Source organism: Simochromis diagramma, unplaced genomic scaffold (assembly GCF_900408965.1).
Source record: "Simochromis diagramma unplaced genomic scaffold, fSimDia1.1 OVJJ01000293.1, whole genome shotgun sequence".
Lineage (NCBI taxonomy): Eukaryota > Metazoa > Chordata > Actinopteri > Cichliformes > Cichlidae > Simochromis > Simochromis diagramma.
The window spans coordinates 17,053,647-17,076,522 of NW_024386801.1; the positions used below are offsets into that span (position 1 = coordinate 17,053,647).

The window sequence follows — 22,876 nt, forward strand, 5'->3', positions numbered from 1 at the left end:
AAACTCTTGACCTTTTGTTCTGTGTCATTTCCCTTTTTTCAGCGTTGACAAGATTTTGTTAGTGCAAGTCAGTCTTTCAGTATTGATATATTCAGTTAGCATATGTTACCTTTCATCAGATCCATCTAACACACGACTCAGATAAGACCATCACATTAGACCTTTGCCTATTTTTTTTTCGTTTTTTGTTTTTAAATTGGCTGAAAGACATAATAATAAGTCCTTGGAGAGCTCGTTTGTGCTACAGGTTGTGCAGGATTCAAAAAGGCCAGGAATGTCTCTACACAGCGATTTGGGTGATGTGAGGTCGGGTGTACCAATGATGCCCCGGTGAGCTTTGATTACATGCATGGCACATGAGGCTGTGGAAGCACTTCTTACCTTCTTCCCTTCACCGTAGATCAGGGGAAACTTTAGGTCATCTTCCTCTATGGTTTTATATGCCCTGTGCAAAGAATACAGAACACGTTAATGTTTTTTTTCCCCTGTTTATAGCAGGCTGCACACACATGCCCTAGAGATACTTCACTTCCATACCCCCACCCCCTCTCCTTCCCACAGGGCCTGCTGCTGACATGAGGGGACTGGCACAGAGAGAGAAAAGGCAGAGTTAAAAATTCACACAAACACACAGAGATCCTTAGCTTAATTCTCTCACTTTCTTTTCCCCCCCGTTTCTAACTGATCCTGTGAAGGTATCCCTAGCGACAAAGAAGACGCCTGCACGAGACAGTCTAGGTGCACTGTTGGTTTTCTGCAACTGTCTGTGGCGCCTGCGCATGTACGCCTCTGAAGGTCTGAAAGTAAAGCAGCTAAAATGATGCAAGAGAATCCACACTTTCCATCCTCCTGTTCTCAGAGCACTCTTTAAACTCCCCATGCGAACTAATGAATAATTTACCATCTTCACACTGGGACCAGACAGAGCTGCGCTGTGAGGAGGAAGGCTGTACAATGCTCGCTGTATTCATCTCAGATCTAAGCGATACACTTTTCACCTTTACAATTCGGAAAGTCGAAGTGAAGAAACCCAGCACTCTTGCTCGTGGTGCGTGTGCTCCTATTCATCTGCGAGCAGCTGTACTTCACAGGAGCAGCTGTGTAACTTTACTGTACCAGATACATAACAAAACCCAGCCAATTTCCACGAGAGCTGCCAGGTCAGAGTTTTCCATTCAGAACTCGCACCAGGTGCTGTGAATAAAATTCTGGCTCTTGAGCGAGCGCTGACTTGGTTGAAAATACAATTAGAAACACAGGTTTCTCTTTATTTTAGCCGTCAGATCACAGGGAGCGAGGAAAAGAATATTCAGAATGGTCATAAAAGCGGCCTAACGCGGATCGGGGGATGCTTTTCATGTAGGGAAATTTCCTGAAAATAAATGTTTAGTTTGAAAAGCTGCTAAAAAGACAAATGTTTCATTTGTGAATGTGACCCAAGTCTGCCCAGCACACCACAGTCCATGTACTTCAGATTAGCGGGGACCAGGATGGTTTCTACATTACTGCTGGTTTCACTCAGAGAGACCATATGTTTCCACCTTAGGCGAGCGCTACACTGCTGCACTCAGCACTTTTTTTTTTTACTGTGAAAGCAAGAACTATCACAGAGAACACAGCCCACAAACACAGGAATACAGTCTAGAGCCTCATCTAAGCGAGGAGAGCTGTATTACCAAATAAGAGCCTTCAGAAGGATTTCCCCATCAGTTTCTTAGATCTAAAATAGCAGGACCGATGATACGAAACTTAAAACCCATCTACCAAGACTTCACTGTTTTTGTTACAAAAAAAGAAAGAAGAAGAGGTGCTACTTCTGCTGTGTCACTCAAAACTTCTTGTTTTACCGTTTCACCTTCAAGATTTGTTAAATCTCCTGAAAAAAACAACAAACAAAAACTACGACACAGAGACACGCATTCCTGTCATTATTTCAAAGATGTCTTGGATAAAATCCCCAGAGCCTGCTGTCAGGGACGGCCTCCCCCTCGAGACGAGTGTTTACAGCGAATCCAGCCTGTCTGACTCGAGATAACAAGAGTGTGACAGAATGAGAAAGATACACATTAATCCTGTTATGATACCTGCTCCATGCTCTGGGACACTGAGTTCTAAAAACAGCAAAGAAAGTTGCTCAAGGGCCGCGCTGTTTGACCACACTGATGCCGACAGCTTCCCAGCTCAGGGGATGTTAGAGGTGGGCGAATGGAACCAGATATCGACATTATCAATACTACCGCTGGAATTGGTATTGGTATCAGATCAATTGGGCACGTCTATTTTATTTATAACCTACAGTAAAGTGCTGTAGAGGCAGGTGCATTTACACTCCAGATCTTCAAAAACCCCAAATCAAAATACATGAAACGTAAAGTAAAAATAAAAACAGGGATTTATTGGTGAAAATGGGTTCAGAATTGGCAAATTAATGATGATTCATCTCATAAAATCTCCCCTACATGACCTGCCTTTTATTGACCCTGTATTTACTTGGTATTGGTTCAGTATGAAACTTTGCAGTATTGTAAAGCACCGCAGGATGTTTGGTTGCCTGATACATTGCAGCATGTGACTAAAAGGGGGGCGGGTACACCAGGGAAAGAGGGCAGAAGGAGTTGTATCATGTTTTCCCTGCAGGTGACTAAAAGGTGGACAGGAGGGAAGAAGGTGGTGTCACCTCCGCCCGCTGCAAAGAGGGGGTGACAGAAAAACATTGGCAGTGCATGCGCTGCGTCATAACTCGCTTGCACACTGCTATATATACACACCTGTCAACAGATACTGAGGTGACATTGTAACGGGCCATGTCAGCACTGGATGAGTCACACAAATTAGTGCAATTGACAGTTGGTTTTTTAAAAAAAAAACAATTTTTTTTGGTCAACCTTGATAGATTGAGTGGTGCTTTCAAGAGTGAAGCAAGGCCAGAGAAAATGGCAGTGACCCAGCGACTCCTCTAATGCAAGCTGTAGGCATCAGTCATACCAATACAAAGCCATAATGGAAAAAGAAAGAAGGAGCAGATGGAGGGCTGGAAGACAGAGAGATTCCAGGCGGGCGAAATTAATACAGCACTTTGTGAAGTTTTCAGCACTATGGCTGTTTAGATGCATCGCACGCTATAATCAGGGAGATATCTAATCAGCCCCCAAATTCATTCATTCTGCAGCTTGACAACAACCCAAAACATGCATCCACAGTCATGAAGAACCATCTCTAGCAACAAGGAGGCCTGCAACAGATGGTCTGGCCCCCACAGAGCCCCGATCTCAGCGTCTTGGAGTCAGTGTGGGATTACATGAAGAGAGAGAAGCAGATGAGACGAGGCGCGTTTTCCCGAGATGCCTGGAAAAATCTATTTGCCAAGTACCTTGAAAAAAGTGTTTGCCCACAAGAACCCGGTAGTTTTCAAGGCTGACCCTGGTATTTTCTTTTTCTTCTTACATACAACACTCTGTAAGAAGAAAAGTATACCTTAAAGACTATTCACATCAGACTTTTGAGTGAATGCCACTGATACGACTGTTTGTGCTTCACAACCATTCACTGTCATCCATCCCTTCCCTCCTTTGTGACCAACACAACATACCAATCATCCTTCCTTCATCTGTTTATCAATTTTTACATCTTACCTCAATCCACTTACTTCTTTTTCCTTACTCCAGTCACCCACCCCTCTTCCCCAACCTCATTCCCTCCCTCCACCTGCCCGCCTGCGTTACCGCAGCTTCTACATTATGACGAACACGGCCGACTGCTCAACATCCATCATTCTGGGCAAATATCACAGCCTGCCATGCCGGCCAATGACCACTATTACAGCCGACGATGCCAACGCCAGAACCTCAATCTGGTCCAACTGGCCGAGGGAGGGGAGGTAAAGAAAGCAAGGGAGGGAGACAGAGAGGTGGGCTGCAGGCCTGTATGCCTTCATTAGACTGCAGCCTTGATCACGGATGCCTTTGAGGGAATTGGACGCCAGCGTACGCCTACGCACTCACAGCATGTGGGCACACAGGCTGCACATACACATATACATGCACAGACAGAAAGCTGAAGAAAGATTAAAAAAAAAAAAAAAAAAAAAGATCCTCTCTCCCTATACAGCATATAATCTGCACCTATAGACGATGACACAGTTAAGTCAGAGCCGTGCACTTCAGATCAATTAGCTACAGCAGCTGACAGGGTACTAATTTAAGACCCAGACTTAGTCCGGGTGAAATTGGGCCATAACTGGGTTATGGGTAGAACCTGATTAAAAATACATCACAGGCTGTCTCTGCTGCTCAGACAGTAAGCAGGCAGACTGAGTGAGAGTTTTGGGCCCAATAAGAAGTGCAGCCACTGACTGACCTACATCTGCTTCAACTGAGCAGAGCCATAAAACACAACTGCATGCAGGTGGAGTCAAAAAAATATATACTGCTCAACTCTCATCAGTCACCCACTTCATCCTCAGTTCACGCTTTCCTTCGATAGGAGTGTCTCTCCTGTAAATGCGTCTGCATAGCAATACGAGTAGTTTCTAGAAACATTACAAAACATAAAACACACAATAATTAGCTCTGCCAGTCATTGCATGGATTCTGCTTAGTATCTCAGCCAGCTCTGGATAGAATGCTGCCAACGTATGTCGCAGTGCAAGTGACACAAACGGCACTGAAACTCTATTTAAGAGCCCAGAGCATCCTGACTGAGATGCAGAAGTCTGATTAGAATCACATTAAAAAGCAGGCTTTCTAAACTGAAATGCCTTTTCCACTCTATAGTTTGGGGATTTTTAATAAGGGATCATTCTACATATCAACTTAAATGATCTGTAATTATTAATAATGGATAAAAAACTGTTTTTAAAACTATATTTAACTATATTACACGCTCTCAGTGTCAGCACAGGTTACCAGTTCAATTTCCTAAAACAGTGAGTCTTTTCTAAGAATTAGTCAAACCTCAAGTAGAGCACCAATACTGACTGTGGTCCACCACCACGAACCAGATACGTGAATAATAATAATAATAATAATAATAATACACCTGCACCTGCATTTCGAAACAAGCATCTGGTTTTGAGCGTTATATTTTTCTCATCCCCTCTCTCTTTACGTGTGTCTGTGTGTGCTTGCATGCATGAGTCATTAGTTAATAAGAATACAATCATATCCACAAACTTCATAAAAGGCTCTCTGAAGGTCTTTCAAAGATTTTCTTTGGATATTGGCTGCTTTGTCACTCATTTTCAACCCCATCCTTGTACCCGAGCATTTTTGGAAGAATGTTTTTTCCCCTTGTTGAAACACTTAAAACTGACTTATGAATTATTCAAGCTTTAAAAGCGGTCAAATCGTTATCAGGATGTAAGGAGGAAGTCAGCTGAGAGGTACAACAGTGAGTGTCTGTAGCCAACTGTAAAACATGGCAGAGGCTCTGTCATGGTTTTTGACTTGTCTAGATTTTGATTCGCAATGCAACACCATTCGGAAAGCATCTGATTGGCTGAATTTATCAGCGTGGCAATGAACCCAAACACACCGTCAATGCTGTAAAGTCATACATGAATAGCAAATCTCATAGGCTAGCCTAAGCAGAATGGAGAGCTCAATATTATTAATATAAGGAGTGTTGTGTTTGCACGTATTTTTAATAAATCTGTAACCCAATTTCCTTTTTTTTCCATTTATAGAGCTTTGCACTGTTCTATATGTTTAGTTTTGTAATCTATATTGTGTTAAGTTACCTGGGTAAATATGCTAAATTAGCTGTTTAATCGTAAAGGTAGCGATGAAGACCTTACTTTATTTCTGAGTGTTTTTGAAATGCGGTAATGCTAGTTTAAAAGATTGTTTTTACTTTTTCCAGCCATGGCAAAAGGTGAAGATTCAGCAGCGATAACTAAAAGCTTTAGTGGTCCTACAAAATTAAAAGATCTTTCCTTGAACCCATTTCTACATAAAGAAAATGTAAACACAATGTTTATACAATATATAACCTTCCCTGCCTCCGTTTCTCTGGTGCCCTGGTCTCAGCTTTTTCTGTCTGTCAGTTCTTAGTTTTTATACATTTTTTTCTATTTTCTCTCCACCTGTACACTTTTTATTTTTCTCTTTACTTTAGGACACAGGGCAAGGTCTTTGCTTTGCCCACTAACACACAAAAGAAGAAATACGAAGGACAGTTCCTGACCTCTTTATGACAACTGATGACTTGAATGACTTTTTAAAAGTAAAGTTTCTTCTCCCCATTGTGGCCATTGTGTTAATAGTTAAGTACTGACCTTACAATCTAAAGTTCCCAAGATGATTGTGGAGTGCTAATGAACTGAATTACTCTGTGAATGGGACACAGATGCATTTCTTTATAGGGTACATTGCACAAAAATCTATCGAATGTAAATAATAGTCTAGGCTGCAGAGATTTCTCTCAGAAGGCTCATAAATGCATTCAACCAGATATGTGGCTAAATAACACTGACAGCATTTCTAACAAATGTGAAGGACTTGAGTGCAGAAAACAAAATGTTATCCTCCCAGGTGGATACTGGACACTGACATACATTCAATCAGTAATTTAGTCAAAAAAAAAGAAAGTATTAATTAACCCACCATCCTGACATGGTGAAGTCACGATACAGCATCCTCTTCCCCACCTCCTTCCTCTGCACTCTCCTTGGGAATTCCAGATGTGTAAACTCATTCCCTAATAAGTGGGGCTGCATGTAGGCCTGTGATATGAAAAGAGAAAAAAAAAAACAGAAAGAGAAGAAGATTGACTAGCCCTAGGGATAGGAAAAACAATTCCATAGTCTATTAAGCTGGCACAGAGAGCAGGCCGTGTAAGAGAGACAGAGCTAAGCATAGCTGGTGTCTCAACAGGAGGGGAGGCCAGCTCTGCTAATATCTGACAGCTGTGCTTGCTAGAAAGGAGCTGAGAAAGGTTCTTTCTTACCAAGAACTGCAGTCGCTGCCTCTCTGACTCTGGTGTGAACTCTGCTGACATGGGAATGACTTCCCCAGACCGGATAATGATAGCTCTGAGGGAGAGGAGCAGACAAAGCAAAACTCTATTCATCCAGGAAGGGACACAGTTGTTCCTGTAGGCTAAAGGGCACGAGAAGGTGAGCGAGAAACACAGAGACAAAAACAAAGAAGATTCTACAGTCTGCTACAGCAGTAGCAGCAATCACTATTTTTGAACCTCTTTCGAATTTGTTAGTTTTCTCACATACAAATAAACAACATTTTAATGAAGAGGGACGGAATATTAACCAAAAATCCAGAACAAATAAACACGTCACATAAAAGTTCTAAATTAATTTAAAATGTTATTAAGGGAAGTAAGTGTTTGATCCACTACGATCTGCTGCTACAGATTGGTTGTGCGTTTGTGTGCCACACAGATTACAATCAACCAAGCAATTAGAGATACTCCTGATTATAGCTCATTATGTCCACAGAATCAGTTTAATTCATTAAAACCTCCCCTCCACTGTGGACAAGACCAACGAGCTGTTAGACCATTAACAAGAAGCTTCACGTGAAGCTGACCACTGTTGGTGTGATTATTCGGAAAAAACTATCTCTCTCGGTCTGGAGCTCTTATGGAAGATATCACCTCATTGGGTGAAGATGATCATGAGAAAAGTGGTGGAACAGCCCAAAACTACACGGCAGGAGCTTGTAAATGAGCTGAAGGGAGTTGGACCGCAGTCACCAAAGATGACCCAAAGATTACCATCCCCATAGTCAAGCATAGAGGTGGAAGCGTTATGCTTTGTTCGTGTTTTGCTTGGGGATACTTATTTTAGTCAGTGACATACAAATCAATGCGTATTTTTATGCAATGTGTTTTTTTCTGGATTCTTGGTTGATATTCTGTCTCTCCATTAAAATAAAACCAGCATAAACACCAGAGACTGTTCCTCACATCCAAGCGAGCAACCTCACAAACTCAGCAGGGGATCAAATAATCATCCCCCCCCCCCCACCCCACTGTATCTTACATATACACTCATTGCATGTGTATCACACCTGCTGTCCCCGGCATTCCCCACATAGAGGTTGCCGAGTAAATAGACGACCACCAGCGATGTGCAGCCACCTGAGATGTTGTAGACCGCCTTCTCCTTTTCTATCTGTGAATCCTAAAAAAAGACAAAACACACAGAGACACAGACAGATTATGATGACGAGGACACATAATCCACAACCGATCCTCTGCACACCGTCATGTTTCTAATCACCACAGCTTTGAAAAACTGTTTTTCCCCATACAGCTTAAAACTGATACTGAGAAAATATTGCCTTGATACTTAAATCCTGTCATGATGCCGTTATTAATTATAGCACCATAATGAATTCATTTATCAAGAGTGCCACAAGTCAAGGAGCAATAAAAAATAATGGAAACCAAAAAGGACAGATGAGAAAGTTTGGAGGGGCCCAATGATTATTACACCAGCTAATTAGCCCAGATTAATTTGGTGCTAATTAAACCAAAAATGATTTGAAGAAAACCGTGCCGTCAGTTCATTCATTAGATGAATAATTAACCTGTCACTGAATTAATCAAAGCACTAACGTAAATTTGAACCAAGCCGCTCAGACTGCATTTAACCCTTTTTTGTGCTCTCCGTCTGCTGGTCTGCTAGTAACGGCTCCTCTGGGGTTTTTTTTTTTTTTTTTTTTTTTTTTTTAAAATCGCACTACAGAAGCGGAAAGATATTTCAGGGAAACGAGTGACCCCATCAGGCACCTCATTCCCATCCCGGCGTCACTATCAACAGACTGAGTGGGGCTGATAATGTTGGCAAACACATTTGCAGCAAGTTCATCCCTAGCACGTTTTTCCCATGAGGGATGTCACCCCTTACTAAAGCGTATCGCCCTCTGCTCTGCCGCCGACGCCCTCCATCTGAATACGACTCTGTAAGCGTGCGAGCATTGCAGTGCGAGCAGTGTGGTTCTCTGACAGGAGACAGGAGTGGAATGCAGCGTGTGCGCACTCTGTGTGCATAACTATGTGTTCGTGTCCAGATGTAAGATGCATTAAGTGTGAATCTGAGTGCGCGTGTGTGTGGGTTGCACTCCAGCAGACACTCCTGGGGGTAGGGGGCTGAAGGAAGGGGTTGGAGGATAGGAGGGGTGAACAAATGTGTCCTTCACCCTGGATGAATTATGAATCCATAGCGAGCTATGCATATTTATCCTTGCTGTATCCAATACCTCTTGCTGCAGGCAAGTCTTCAATAATGAAAATGTCTGCATAAACATCTACACCTTTCTCCTGTGCGCCTGAGCCAGGAAGAAACAACTGAGCTTTAAACCAGAAGGCAGACCAAAAAAAGAAAGAGGTAGAGCAGTTCAACGCTCATACATGCTCATCTCTTTATACCATACTACTATAAATGCTGAAGCGCTTTTTGCACAGGCCTGCATCTTTATTGTTTCCTGGAAGGAAGAAAAATACCATCAAGTAATACTGTTAGTCTGAAATCCCTCAGTGTCACATCAGTCGTGCAACATATCAACAAACTAGCCAACATACCAACAATTAAAGGGACATTAAGTGAATTAAAACAAATTTAATCGGACATTCTAACAAGGAGAGTCCAACCAGAATTAAGCAATTGTTTCCCACTTCAAAGTACAGCAAGTATACACAAAAGGTATTGTACGATTCACGCCTATATCGCATCAGACAGCTGAATCTCAACTCAGTGAAACACAACTGGGAAAACATTTCATAAAAAATCTTTTAGCTGTACCAACCCATCAACCAATCAGCCCATCAACCATGTTCGTTGCGGAAGATGACTAACTGGTTCTGCAGGATTTCTTCCTATCCTAAGTTTTTCCTTCCCAGTGTCACCAATTGGCTGCACAGGAGGTCCTCTGACTGTTGGGGTTTTATCTGTATTATTGTCGGGTCTTTACCTTACAACATAAAGCAGGTTGAGGTCGCTGTTGTTGTGATTAGGTGCTATATAAATAAAACTTAATTGAATTTGATATTTATGTATAGTGCGCCCATAAATAATTTGGATGTTGCTGTTTTAAAAAAAATCTTTAAGTTGCTCTAAAAGTCAAAAATAGACACGAGGTAGACTCACATTTTGTGTGACTGCATTTTCAAAGACCAAAAGTTTTTTGTGTGTCATTCTTCCAGTCAGGAAGGCCACAGTACTGCTCAGACCAGCCTTATCATTTAGTGAGTTTACTGAATCAGTGAGAGAGCCCAAAGATATTAGGTCCAAAAGCAGAAAATGAAAAGAAATAACTCAGGACAGTCACAACAGGAAAAGAGGATTAATTTCAGGCAAGAGAGCTCTCATGATCGACAGTGTGGCAGGTAATTAACGGAATTAATCATTTTGAACTAATTAGCGACAGCAGTAACTATCAGTTGATTTTGAATGCAGAAAAAGACCTTTGGGTGAAATCTTTTTGCAAATTAGAAAAACAATCCTAGCATCAAACACACACTCACACAGCCACAAGCCTATTTGACAGGTACCTACTGTTCACTACTGCTATACTAAGGTCGTATGAAAAACAATGTTTTCAAATGACTGTATGCAGTCCTGGTGGTGGGACTCAAGTGAATGATATGAGGATATGAGGGATGAGTCAAAACATTTGCACAGTCGACTACTGTGCAAATAAATACTAGTTTTGTGTCTGCATGATAAATATACTGCTACAGTAAGCAGCTTGTTAGCTCAGTACAGGCTATAACTATAAATCAAAATGTTACACTGTCACATGAGAGGTTATGTGCAAAACTATTTTAAAGCTCGGGCCACAACACTTTCAAATAACCTGTGATTATAACTTGTACGCATATTTCTCTCGTTCTGGCTCTTAGGTATTTTTAACTGATGAGCTGGTATTTCAGCCAATTAAGCTAATTAAGCTAACCTTGGTTTGAGTCTCTCTCCTAAAGCTGCAAAGCTAATAAGCTAGTTTAAAAAGTCAATAAGCATGTTGTAGCTTTTGAAAATGTAGTTCTAATGTAAGCTTACAAATCAGAGACCAAGCCCCACAGTTCAAAAATAGTGGTAAAATGTACAAAGACAATTATTATGGCTAAACTCGATTATACGATGTATACATAGTACGAAGTGTATATATGATATGATCTACAAATAAATTGGACAAAAAAAAAAAAAAAGGTGAGTGAGTACTGACATATTTCCTGCCCTGGCTTAAGATACAGCTCAGGTGATACACCTCCGTCTATCAGCTAACACTGGTTTTGATATTTACACAGGGTTTATCAGGCCTCAACAGCCCCTCTATTTCCAATGGGGATGTGTGCCAGAACTGAAGGTGGAGCCTGCTGATAAGATACAGAGATTGAGTGAGATTTTTTTTGTGAGACCAAACCTTTCCAAGACTCCCTGACACTTTCCATTTTCTTTTTTCTTTCTTTCTTTCTTGCTTTCTTTATGGGGGGTAAAAACGAGCTTCCTTGAAGAAAAACAGGTCTAGATCCTTTGAGGGGTGAGACTCTGCCAAAATCAGCTTTTGGGTAGTTTCTCAGCAGGAGCAGAGCTGACAGTGTTTTGTTCCAAGAGGAAATGTGTGCCATTTGAACCAAACTGCATCTAATTTTACGGAAAAATGATTACTGAAATTAAAATAAGTGACAGCTCGGGAGGAGAGTAAGTACTGTAATTAGAACCCATTGTGTTGTAAGAAAAAACACGCTGTGGCCACCTGAAGAAACAAATTAGTGTAGCACTGAACAATGAACCTAAAATACACTGTATGTGCTTTAAAATATATGCTTTAAAAAATAGCTCTTTCAGGGGCAAGTTCGGGAGGAAAAGAAGCCAATGTTGGTTGCAAGTAGAAAAATAAAAGCGTAAGGAGGACTCCACCACAGAGAATGTGCTGCCTTTTCGGTGAAACACTGAATTGAACCCGAAACCTGATTTCTACTAATTAATGCCACAATGTTCAACAAATGTTAGCCTGACATTGTTTCAGTAATCACCCTGACTGTTTCAAAAAACATCCCTCACAACTTCGAATCAGCAGTTCAATAATCAACAATTCACAGTTGAACTTTTAGTTAACTAATCCTGCAAAAAGCATTGCTGTACCTACAAAGACAGACGAGCACCAGTCCACAATTTCTCTTTGGTTGGCAGTGCGGCTTCTTAAACATTACTAACCACACACTACCACCTAGTGGTCAACAAATGGAAGCACTAGACGGCATTAAGCACTGATTTCTCCAAGGAGACTGGTCCACACTGCCATTCACCAATATCTGACCTGTGTTACATTTTACAGTTAGAATTTATGATTTTGCAATCAAAAGGATAATTCAGTGTCAGGCCTAGCCTATTACAGGAGGGGGTTTACCTCCACCACACAGATATTAGTCTAAACATGGGGATGTGTGGTGTACACAAGTGTGGTGACACAAATTGTGTTGTGTTATAAAGAACATATCACCTAAAAATCTTCCAAATCAAACATGTGGCGATCCCTTGTGTATAACACAGCAGCCGGAAGCAACGTTCCCAGGAAATGCACATTATGGGCTAAGGGACAAAAAGATTCCGGCTTTAATCATTAGTAAATTCCATGTTTGAGGTACAGGTGCATCAGCAGTTAGTTCTCACCTGTTTTACTGGAATTCTGAACATACCTAAAAACCTTTGCTTATGTAAACTGGCTGACAGGCATTATACTGTTTACATGGGAAACTGCGAATGACTGCAAATGAAACCCTCTTTGACTTAAGAATTTAATCTCCCTATACAGGCGTGCATAGGATCATTACAAACATAATCAAGAACAGAGAGCCTGAAGGTGAAACTGAAAAAGTGAACTTTGACCCCTCAATCACACAGGCTAGCACTGTTTTGATTAGCTCTGCTCTTGATCCCATGGCCTCTCCACGGGTTAAATCTCAAGCATCCACTTAGAGCGCAGCCAGATGCCGAGTGCTTATGACCTGCAGCAGCTTATGGCGAAAGTACATTACTTCTCCTGGCTGTGCTACTTGCCGTCTGACTCAGGCTATCAGGCCTCTGGTAAAATTTACAGCGTGTGATCACGCCATAAGTACCTTATCACCTTTAACCAGCTGTCAGAGACACATAATCTCCTCTCTAAAGTGCTGGAGGATGATGCTCAAGACAAGCCCATTAAAACCTGCAGTACTGTTAATACAGAAACAGTCAATTTAAAAGGTACAATGTGGAAAATCTCACCACTGGATGGCAGCAGTTGGCTCTTTTTGCATTGATTAGCTGCTGTTAGCCAGTGTTAGTGAAACTTCCTTTGATCTAACATCGCTGGACTCAGACACTCAGTAAAGAAACTCTCATACAATGTGAGAAACTGTTAATTAGAGGAATAGTGTAATTTTTAGGCGCGTAATATTAACTGGGAAAATGTTAACTTATGATCGTTGCTATGTAGCCACCTTATTGTCAGCTGCGTGGAGACGGTAGGGTTGCACATCTAATCCGCTGACAATAAGTAAGTGTCACAATATTGGGAATAAATAAGAATGGATGATTTCATGTGTTAGAGCCCCGACTTTGCATCTGCAGGCGAGGTGGAAGAGGATTGCATGGAAATTAGGGAGAAGAGAGGGCAGTGGTAGAGGAAGAGGCAGATGAAGAAGGCGAAGACGTAATGAGAAATACTAATGTAGGCTCTAATAGCATAGCATAGCATAGCATAGCATCTTTAATTATAACGCACTTTACATCCAACAATGTTGACCAAAGTGCTACAAATATAAAACAGAGAGGAAACAGTTTAAATTACATATAAAATATCTTAAAATTAAAAATAATATAATTAATAAGAAACATATTAAGAGACATCAACAAGTCCTGCTGTGCTAAAAGCCAAGGTAAATAAATATGTTTTAAGACGTGATTTAAAAACAGATAAGGAAGGTGCCTGTCTAACATGTAAAGGCAACTCATTCCACAATTTTGGTGCTGCCACAGCAAACGCCCGATCCCCTCTGAGCTTACGATTAGTCCTGGGCACGCTCAGGAGGAGCTGGTCTGCCGACCTGAGGGACCGTGAAGGTATGTAATGGATAAAGTCATTTAATAGTGTAGCACATAATTATTTTACAGCTGTATAACTGAACATACTGAGCAAATTAGCAGCAGAAAGGGTAGCTCGGGTCATTTCTACACCGTAAACAACAGATTATATTGTGTGCTGTATGTGTGTACGCGCTCACCTTTACACACCAGCAGGAAGTTAGGAGGCTTATGTGCAATTGGCTTGACTGTCTAATCATGACAAATCAACATTTACTGATAGCAACTAGAGGCTAACAGATGTGAAGATTATTAATTTTATAGTATGTGCGCAGGCAGTGATGAAGTGGAGCGTGGGATGCAAAAGAACAGTAGTTTGGAAATTCCCTGTATGTGTATGACAGCTAAAGGTGTGTGCAGTGATCAAAAAGTATTATATGGTTATGGGTTTGTAGCTTAGCTTAACAGAATACAGTTAATCTTTTCATTTCCAGCAACGCCCTGCTTCCAGGCAAAACAGCTGGAAAAGCGTCATTTTATGAAGAGCAGGAGAAGCTTTTCTTTGTATTCTTTTCATTGTTACATTTATTGCATTTTTTTTAACTAGGGGATAAAAACAGGTGTGGGTGTGGGCAGTAAAGTGCTCTGCTTAGAGATACACCACCTGACTTTAATGAAAGGCCCAAAAGTGCCATAGAATCAAAATGCTCCTCTCGAGCCTTCAAGATGGTATCCTGCAAATCAATCTATGACGCCACTGTGGCTAAATCCATCTTTTATATACAATCTATGCATTTGACATGGAACGTTTACAGGTCAAAAGACAACTACAGATCACACACACGTGCCTCTTACCATGTCTTTGAAGGCGTTCTCGATGGCTCCAATCACCAGGCTCTCCTGCGACACCTTCTTCTCTGTGAAGAAGCGTGTCGGTGGGGTACTGGGGGAGCCCGGAGCCCCTGCGGCACCCCGGAGCGATGCAGCCCTTGTAAGGACACGCTGAGATGAAGGGGTGAGGTGGTGATTGATAGGTTCCTCACCCAGGCACGTGGGCGGCACAAGGTTAGGAGTACAGAGGATCTCCATCACTTCCTGTAGGTGCAGGGCAATGTGGTGGTGGAGAAGACGAGAGGCCATTACAGCTGCCCCGGAGCCAGCGTGGCCATCGAACAATGCCCAGTAGTGTAAAGTTAGGTCTTCAGAGTTGTCCTGGAAACAGATAAGAATCAAAGTAAATAAAAATGTGTCAACATTAAGTATGCAAAATGCGAGAGGAGGAACTTCATCTGACTTTGCATTCATACTGATCTATGAACTGCACGCCGAAAATCCACTGAATATCAAAGGTGGAAGTATGTGAAGTACAGCCTGATGGGCAAAGAGTCGTGACATTTAGGAGCCGCTGATGTACAATCATTGTAATGGTGCACGGAGCGAAAAGAGAGACCTTTTTAATACCAAATCAGAACCAGTTGAACTCAAGGTACAGCTCTCAAACACAAACAGGAAGCTGTACTATGTAAATTGCGCTGCTCACAGTTGGTGGATGAGAGCGCCTTTCTACACAGCATTCAAATCCATCCCATCGGTCTTCAGTGTGAAGACTTCGTAATCTGATCTGAGCTCAAACCTCCCCACAGATATGTATGATGCCCATAAGTGAATGAACCTGATGTTAATGTTTGCTTTCGCTTAAATCTGGAGGTATTAGTAGGTGCGGCATGATGCAGTTTGTGCTCTGAAACCGCACACTGCGTCCTCTGTGTTGATCTACAAAGTCTCACCTCCCACATAAGATTCAAAATGTCTTGTGATCTGGCTGATTCATTGCTCACCTTTGAGTTTTTGGTCTTCACAAAAAACAAAAAAAACAATGGCCTGATTTCTGCTTAAAGTCTATTACATATCAGCACAGCTCCCCTATCAGTAATGAAGTCACATAGCCACAGAGTTGCTGTTGCATGCATCACATTTTGCTGTGCAAAGTAAGCCTCTGATTGTCTATATATGGCGCAGGCAAATTCTACAGCGTGAGTCTACGAGGCAGGCAAAGAGCACTAAAAAGGCTACATCACTGCGAAAGTGAGTCATGAGATACTTGCATGAGTTTGCTGTAGGCTCCGGCTGGGCCTGAGTAAAGTACTGGTGAGCTGAGAGGAGATTTTATGAGCAGTATTAGTATACTGTAATCACAAAGGACTTTAAAAGAGCTGGTAAACATTTTGCGCTTTTCATCTTTTCTCTGCCTTGTAGGGAATGGGATAAATTGCAAGTGATTGAATTAAGTGTGTCAATATGTCGTGACAGTAGAGCAGTGACACTGTATTTTGGTATAATGATACACAGTTTTCTTTAGTACTCCATGACACAATGTTCTTGTGAAAGCAAACAAGGGTGACTTTAAAGTGAAATGTGTGAAGAGTCATTGAAGGCTACCGTGGAGTGTGAAGGACGCTAAGCTGTCCGCTCCAATAAACTGCTGGGTCTCACCAACAGGCCCCAGGGGAATTCACTGATGAACTCATTCTACCTGCATTACCTTCATCAGTAAAGCTAAAATGTAAAGGCTTCAGTCTGCCATGGCATTTTTCTAGAAAGAAAGGAGGCATTATGACCCTTAAGTCATGCATGATAATCTGCTAAATTCTGTAAAATGTTTGGTCTGCAAATATAAGACTGTCTCGTAGAACACAGTTTCACTTGCTCAGTGATCCTTTATTAACTTTCCACCCAATTTCACCAAAAGACTTTTCCTTTTTTTTTTTTTCCCCCCCCATTCTTTTTACTTCAGTGCAAATAATTATTTTGGCTGCGCACATGTTTATCCATCCAGACAGCGTGCTATTTCTAAAGATAACAAATGGAGAAGAAATGCAATAGATCACAGCACAGTTTGTACTCTATCCTTCTCTGTTGTCCTTTCCTGTCGTGAAAATGCATCTGCAGAATGTCCGTGAAGGTGGATGTGATGGGGGGGTGGGGGTTGGGGCATGAACCCTCCATTTTGACTTACCGGGTTCTCCCGGAGGCCCAGACTCTCACCATTAGGCAGGGACGATCTCCTGCGGGTCGTGGGGGTTCGGTTAGGCGCGAGGCTTCCTGCAGGTCTCCCTTTAACAACCAGGACCTCACAGCAAGCCTGATCTTCATTTAATGTGCTTTTCCCTGCATTGATGACCCTGGACAGAGAGATATTTAAGAAATTCCATATATGAAACTATCATTTATACACTATTCACATTGCAATGGCATAAGAATCTTTAAATTAATGTAAAAAAATTTAAATGTCTGTATAAAAGAAATACAGAAATATAGTCTGGTACAGAACAAAAATTTTAACAGACACGATATACTGTAGTTACAGTATGGTTATGTGGTATAGTATCATGTAGAATAGGTACTTTATTAAATTCAAATATCCAGCAGCTCCAAAACAAACATCCTTCCAAGAAATAAATACACTAATTGCATAATATTAAAAATAGGATTTGTAAACACATTTTTGAGGGAACTATATATAAGACATCAGTTGTCATCTTTGCTCAAATCACTTCAAGTACGTCCTTCTACCAGGACAAAAACAAATTTCAATAACAGCTGTGGTCTGTGACTGTGCCTTTAGCGCAGTCACATAGACGTGAATGCTCTACATGTTTAATAGTCTCAAAGTTTCTTGCTCAGCACATGGCTGCAGATGTATGAGATGGAAGCTGTGTAGTCTGTCAACCCAGTGATGGTTTTTGGACTGTAAAACCATCCAAAAACACGATTTCTGTGAAACAGTTTACGTGACACCCATTTTGACAGCGAAACATTAAGAAATGACATCAACGAGTTCACTTTAAATACATATTTCAATTTAAGCCTCACACAAGTAGGCCAAAGGACAGCAAGACACATAAATACTGCATTATACAACACCTGGCAGATGGTGCGCTGCTGCTGCGAGCTGCTGTGTAGACATTGACAAGCACACGCTGCTTAACACCACTCCAGGCATTCTCATTTTAGCCACAGTGAAGTCTAGTCAAGTGAAGTGAAGTTGTCTATAGGGGGCTTTTCAAACTACGTGTATCATTTTTAAGATCAGACCACAAGAGAAAAAGAGCCAACATACGAAACTGGAATGTAAATTTATAAAAATTATGCCACTTTTTTTCCCTTTAGCCACAACCATAACAAAGACCCTTTAATATTTCCTACTATCCTTAAAAGCATTAAGCTATTTTGGATCTTATGTGTCCAAAGGGAAATTAGACCAAATAAATGACAAGCGATATGGCTACATGTTGATATGAGAGGCAGTCACGATTATTTCCCAAAGGAGAATCCTTTGTAAACAAACCATGAGAATGAACATGCAAAGCAGTGATCCTCTGTCTCCAGCTAAGAAAACACTGAGCCATAAAACTGACAGGATATTTATAGGATATTATTATTGCTGACCTACACAGTGAGCTATTCACTGCTTCCCCACCCCAAAAAACACAATAAGAGCAATGTGTGTCAAGGATACCAACAACCATTAGATGACATAGTCATGGGCCAGAACTCTTAATCTCTGAATTCAAGTTTTTTAAGCCTATTGCCACAGGTCTGTAAAATCAAGAACCTAGCCATGCAGGTCGTAAAGAGTTCCTACTATAATAGGATGCCACCACGGCAAAAATACAATACAATACTACTTTATTTGTATAGCACATTTAAAAACCAGCGGTACACCAAAGTGCTTCACAGTAATACAAAAAATTAGAGATAGGAACAATAACAATAATAATAAATACACCAGCAGGTGGAGAGCACTAATTAGCTGCAGCATAGTGTAAATAAGTATAAGAAAATACAAAAAAACTCGACTAAGAGGTTATTCAGCAATAAAGTAAAATGATTAAAAGTACATAAGGGAACATTTGCAGGAAACAGGCACTAAAAGACTGAATCGATTCAGATGGACGAATAGCAGTAGGAAGATTATTCCAGAGTTTGGGTGCAGCTATGGCAAAAGCACGATCACCTCTGGTCTTCAGCCGTGACCTAGGTTGCACTAAGAGCAGTTGGCCCGTTGATCTCAGTGTTCTCCTAGGAGTGTACAAGCTGAGAAGTTCAGTAAGATAGCTAGGAGCAATGTTATTTATAATTTTAAAGGTAAGCAACAGAATTTTAAAATCAATGCGGTATTTGATGGGAAGCCAATGCAAGTCAGCGAGGATGGGGGGTGATAGGGTCAAACCTGCCAGTTCTCGTTAAGAGGCGTGCTGCCGCATTTTGAACGAGCTGCAGTCTGCAGAGAAGGGTAGATTGGAGGCCAATATAGAGAGAGCTACAGTGGTCTAATCTGGAGACGATAAAGGCATAGATACGTTTCTCAAGATCCTTACAGGGTATGTAAGGCTTGGTCTTGGCAATTTGGTGTAGTTGGTAAAAGCTAGATTTAACTACAGTGGTACTTGTTTGTCAAGTTGACAACTGTCCAAGAGAATGCCCAGGTAGCTTAGAGTAAGAAAGTCAGAAAGAAAGGTAGCAAACAGCCCAAGTGAACCTGTTAGGTTCTAGGAATATGGCTAGTGAAAACTACAATTTCCGTTTTGTAGTTTACAATTTCCAATTCAGCCTGTTAAATTTCTTCCCTCCAAGATATTCTACAATGAGCTGTAATTGTTATTAATGCAAAGTGAAAGCACAGCAATCAGCCACGAAGCGGCAGACCACATAAAGTTACAGAGGAGGGTCTCCAAGTGGTACGACACATGGTCTGTAAAAGTCACCAATGCTCTGAAGACTCCATGATTGGACTGTTCCAAACTTCCTCTGGCATTAACATCAGCACACAAACGGTGCGCCAGGAGTTTCATGGCATGGATTTCCAAGGAGTTTGTATAGAAAGTGTATTGTATATTGTAGGTGTATTGCGTAGGGGGTTCAGAACTATTTTCCACAAAGTGTAGATAGAGAGAGAGAGACAGAATTATTATTTTTTTATTAATGTAGGTGACTCAAAAAGTTTCACCATTAGTGTTTTACATTTACATTTTCCAGCTACTACACACCATTTTTCTCTGCACTTTGAATTTAAAAGGCATATAACAAAAGGTTGGTAAATTAAGTTGTAGTTAAAAAAGAAATAGCTGAAGCAGCATTTTGCAATTGATCAGTTTTTAATGGCAACAGGTGAGTAACATGACTGTGTATAAGAGGAGCATCTTAGAGAGGCAGTTACTCAGAAATGAAGATGAGCAGAGGTTACTGGTTCACCAGTCAAATTGTGGAATAGTTCCAGAACAATGTTCCTAAACAGAAAATTAAGACTACAGTACAATCTACAGTACATAATCACATCTCAGATTTAGAGAAATCTCTGTGCACAAGGGACACGGGCAAAAAGTGGCACTCCATTAAAACGGGATCGATTCTATCATGAAAATCACTGCATGGGCCGAGCAACACTTTAAGAAGTCACTGTCTGTAAAAATAGTTCCCATTCACAAATGCTGGCTGAAGCTATCACACGAAGAAAAAAGAGGGGATGCTAAACAGTGGTAAAAATGGCCCCGCCCCAACTTTTGAAATGCGCTGTTGCCATCAAATTTTTCCTTACAATCAAAATCACATTCACTCAGCGTTCACTCGCTTATCTTGGTTATCTCCAGCAGCTCTATTCCCCTTCAGTCCGGCTCGCCCTACAATTTCAGAAGCACACCACTCGAAGGCCGCTAACTCCAACTCTTCATACACCATCATGCATGACTGAGGCCAAAGCACTGCGACGCCCGACGTTCAATTGACCTTGTAAAATACACATAATCACAAGATTAACAACAGTTGAGGTTCCAATCCTTTCATCTCTTATATGACAGGAAAAACCATCCACACCCGGAGGCATGAACTGTGTCCGAGAAGAGGGCTGTCATATTCACTTACTTCATTTCAGTTCTTCATATTAGAGACAATGTCATGGCCTTAATTATCCTGTCAGATGTGTGATCTACATAACTATATTCCTTCTTTGGTTTGAGGAACTTTTTTTTTTTTTTTTGTCATTTTTTTTCTTGTTAACATACATTTATTGTAGTTTTGTATCTATATAATTGGATACTGTAAAATTTTACATGTGTATTGTGGATGTAAAAGCCAAACTAGGGACAATGACTGGAAATTAGCAATAGCTATGAGCAGTAAGTCAGTTTCTTGTTTCAGTTAAGTTGTCACCATCAAATTGAAATTTCAGATAAATGGACCGATTCTTATATAGTCCCGGAGTACTCAAAGCGCTCTATACAACATGCCACATTCACCCAATCACACAAGCACTTTCTCTGAATTGAGTGCTTTCTAAGTACATTCACACACATTTATACTCCGACGGCTGCATCGGAGAGCAACTTGGGGTTAGTATCTTGCCCAAGGATACTTGACATGTAGACTGGAGGAGCCAAGGATCGAACCACCAACCTTCCGATCAGTAGGTGACCTGCTCTACCTCCTGAGCTACAGCCACCCCGATAAACGCGCTGAGACTCATCTACCATATATACTGCCAGAAAACTAACACAGAAACACAAATACAACTAATATTGAAAGAATTGATTACTGGAGCTAAAAGAAAATAAATAGATAAGAATTTTGATATGTGATTTATCATTTAGTGCCATTTATTAAAGAGGACTTAATGTTCTTTGGAGTTTGTTTTTGCAGTTTGGGGATTTCCTAAAATCTATTTATCATTTTGGTTCAAAAAACATTTTTAATTTTAGAAATTCTTATTTTGAATTATCAACAACAAAGATTGGTTTTGGTTGCATTTCTAAATTGAAAATTAAAACAACAACAACAACAACAACAACAACAACAACAACAAAAAAGGTGATAACGAGACAACAAACAGAGAGAGACTTTGGACATAAATACACACAAGGGGTAACGAGAGAACAGGCCACAGGTGGGAACACAGATGATCTAAGGAGCTTCTCGGATGAGAGGTGAAACATCTTCAAGCAAGATGAAGATGTTTCATCTTCAAACATCTTCAAGCGTCGAATAGTCCAGACGCTTTTCTTTCCAAGCTCCTTACACTACAATGACCTGGATGACTAAGAACTTTCACAGATGAAAACAGATGATACTAATCTAGAAAAATTAGACAAGGGAAGCAAAACTGAATATGTCACACAAAAGGCAGGAGACTATCAAAGTAACACCGGAAGTAAGATAAGCACGAAAACAAAGACTAAGACACACAGGCTTGACACTGGGACCGGGGAGGCAAAGAAACGAAACAGAGAGAACACTCAGAAACTAGGGTTAAATAATGGTATAAAGAACATCAGTCTATCTCCTCCTTTCAAAAAATACAAGTCCAGACAAAAACTCACAGAAGTGATGCCAAGTTATAGAAAAAAAAAAAAAAAAAAAACTAACCTTGAGGCAATGAACACATAATTATAGCTTTTCATGTTAGCTAATAGATGCTGAACATCAACCCACCTATTTCAATTCTTTGTGTTTTTCAAAGTTTTATAATGTTACTATAATGATTGTAGGGTATCCATGTCTGTTCCCTAATTTCTCCTAGACACTTTAATAAGTCTGTTACTTGTACATGTATGTTTTTGTCTGTATGCAAGTTTAGCATTTTTTAGTGCAATGGCACATGTCTGTATATTTGCTACAGTGGGGGTGGGCAGTGAATTCTCCCAAGAGACAACATAAGAAACTGGCACTGTTAGCTGGAGCACTGAACAATAAGCGCGAAGAAGAAGAAGAAGAAGAAGAAGAAGAAGAAGAAGAAGAAGAAGAAGAAGAAGAAGAAGAAGAAGAAGAAGAAGAAGAAGAAGAAGAAGAACAACTCAG

General features: G+C 40.8%; 1 protein-coding gene across 2 annotated transcripts in view; it reads right to left on the reverse strand.

Annotated features, from left to right (window-relative positions):
• ppm1h (protein phosphatase, Mg2+/Mn2+ dependent, 1H) overlaps positions 1-22,876 on the reverse strand; it is a 38,364-nt gene that overhangs the window by 9,556 nt on the left and 5,932 nt on the right. For both annotated transcript variants that reach the window (XM_040026242.1, XM_040026241.1), the window contains 6 exons: positions 17,043-17,208; positions 14,882-15,238; positions 8,028-8,140; positions 6,946-7,030; positions 6,603-6,721; positions 382-445 (listed from right to left, as the gene is read on the reverse strand). In XM_040026242.1, coding sequence (XP_039882176.1) covers positions 382-445; positions 6,603-6,721; positions 6,946-7,030; positions 8,028-8,140; positions 14,882-15,238; positions 17,043-17,208 — 904 coding nt within the window. The remainder of the gene's footprint in view (positions 1-381; positions 446-6,602; positions 6,722-6,945; positions 7,031-8,027; positions 8,141-14,881; positions 15,239-17,042; positions 17,209-22,876) is intronic.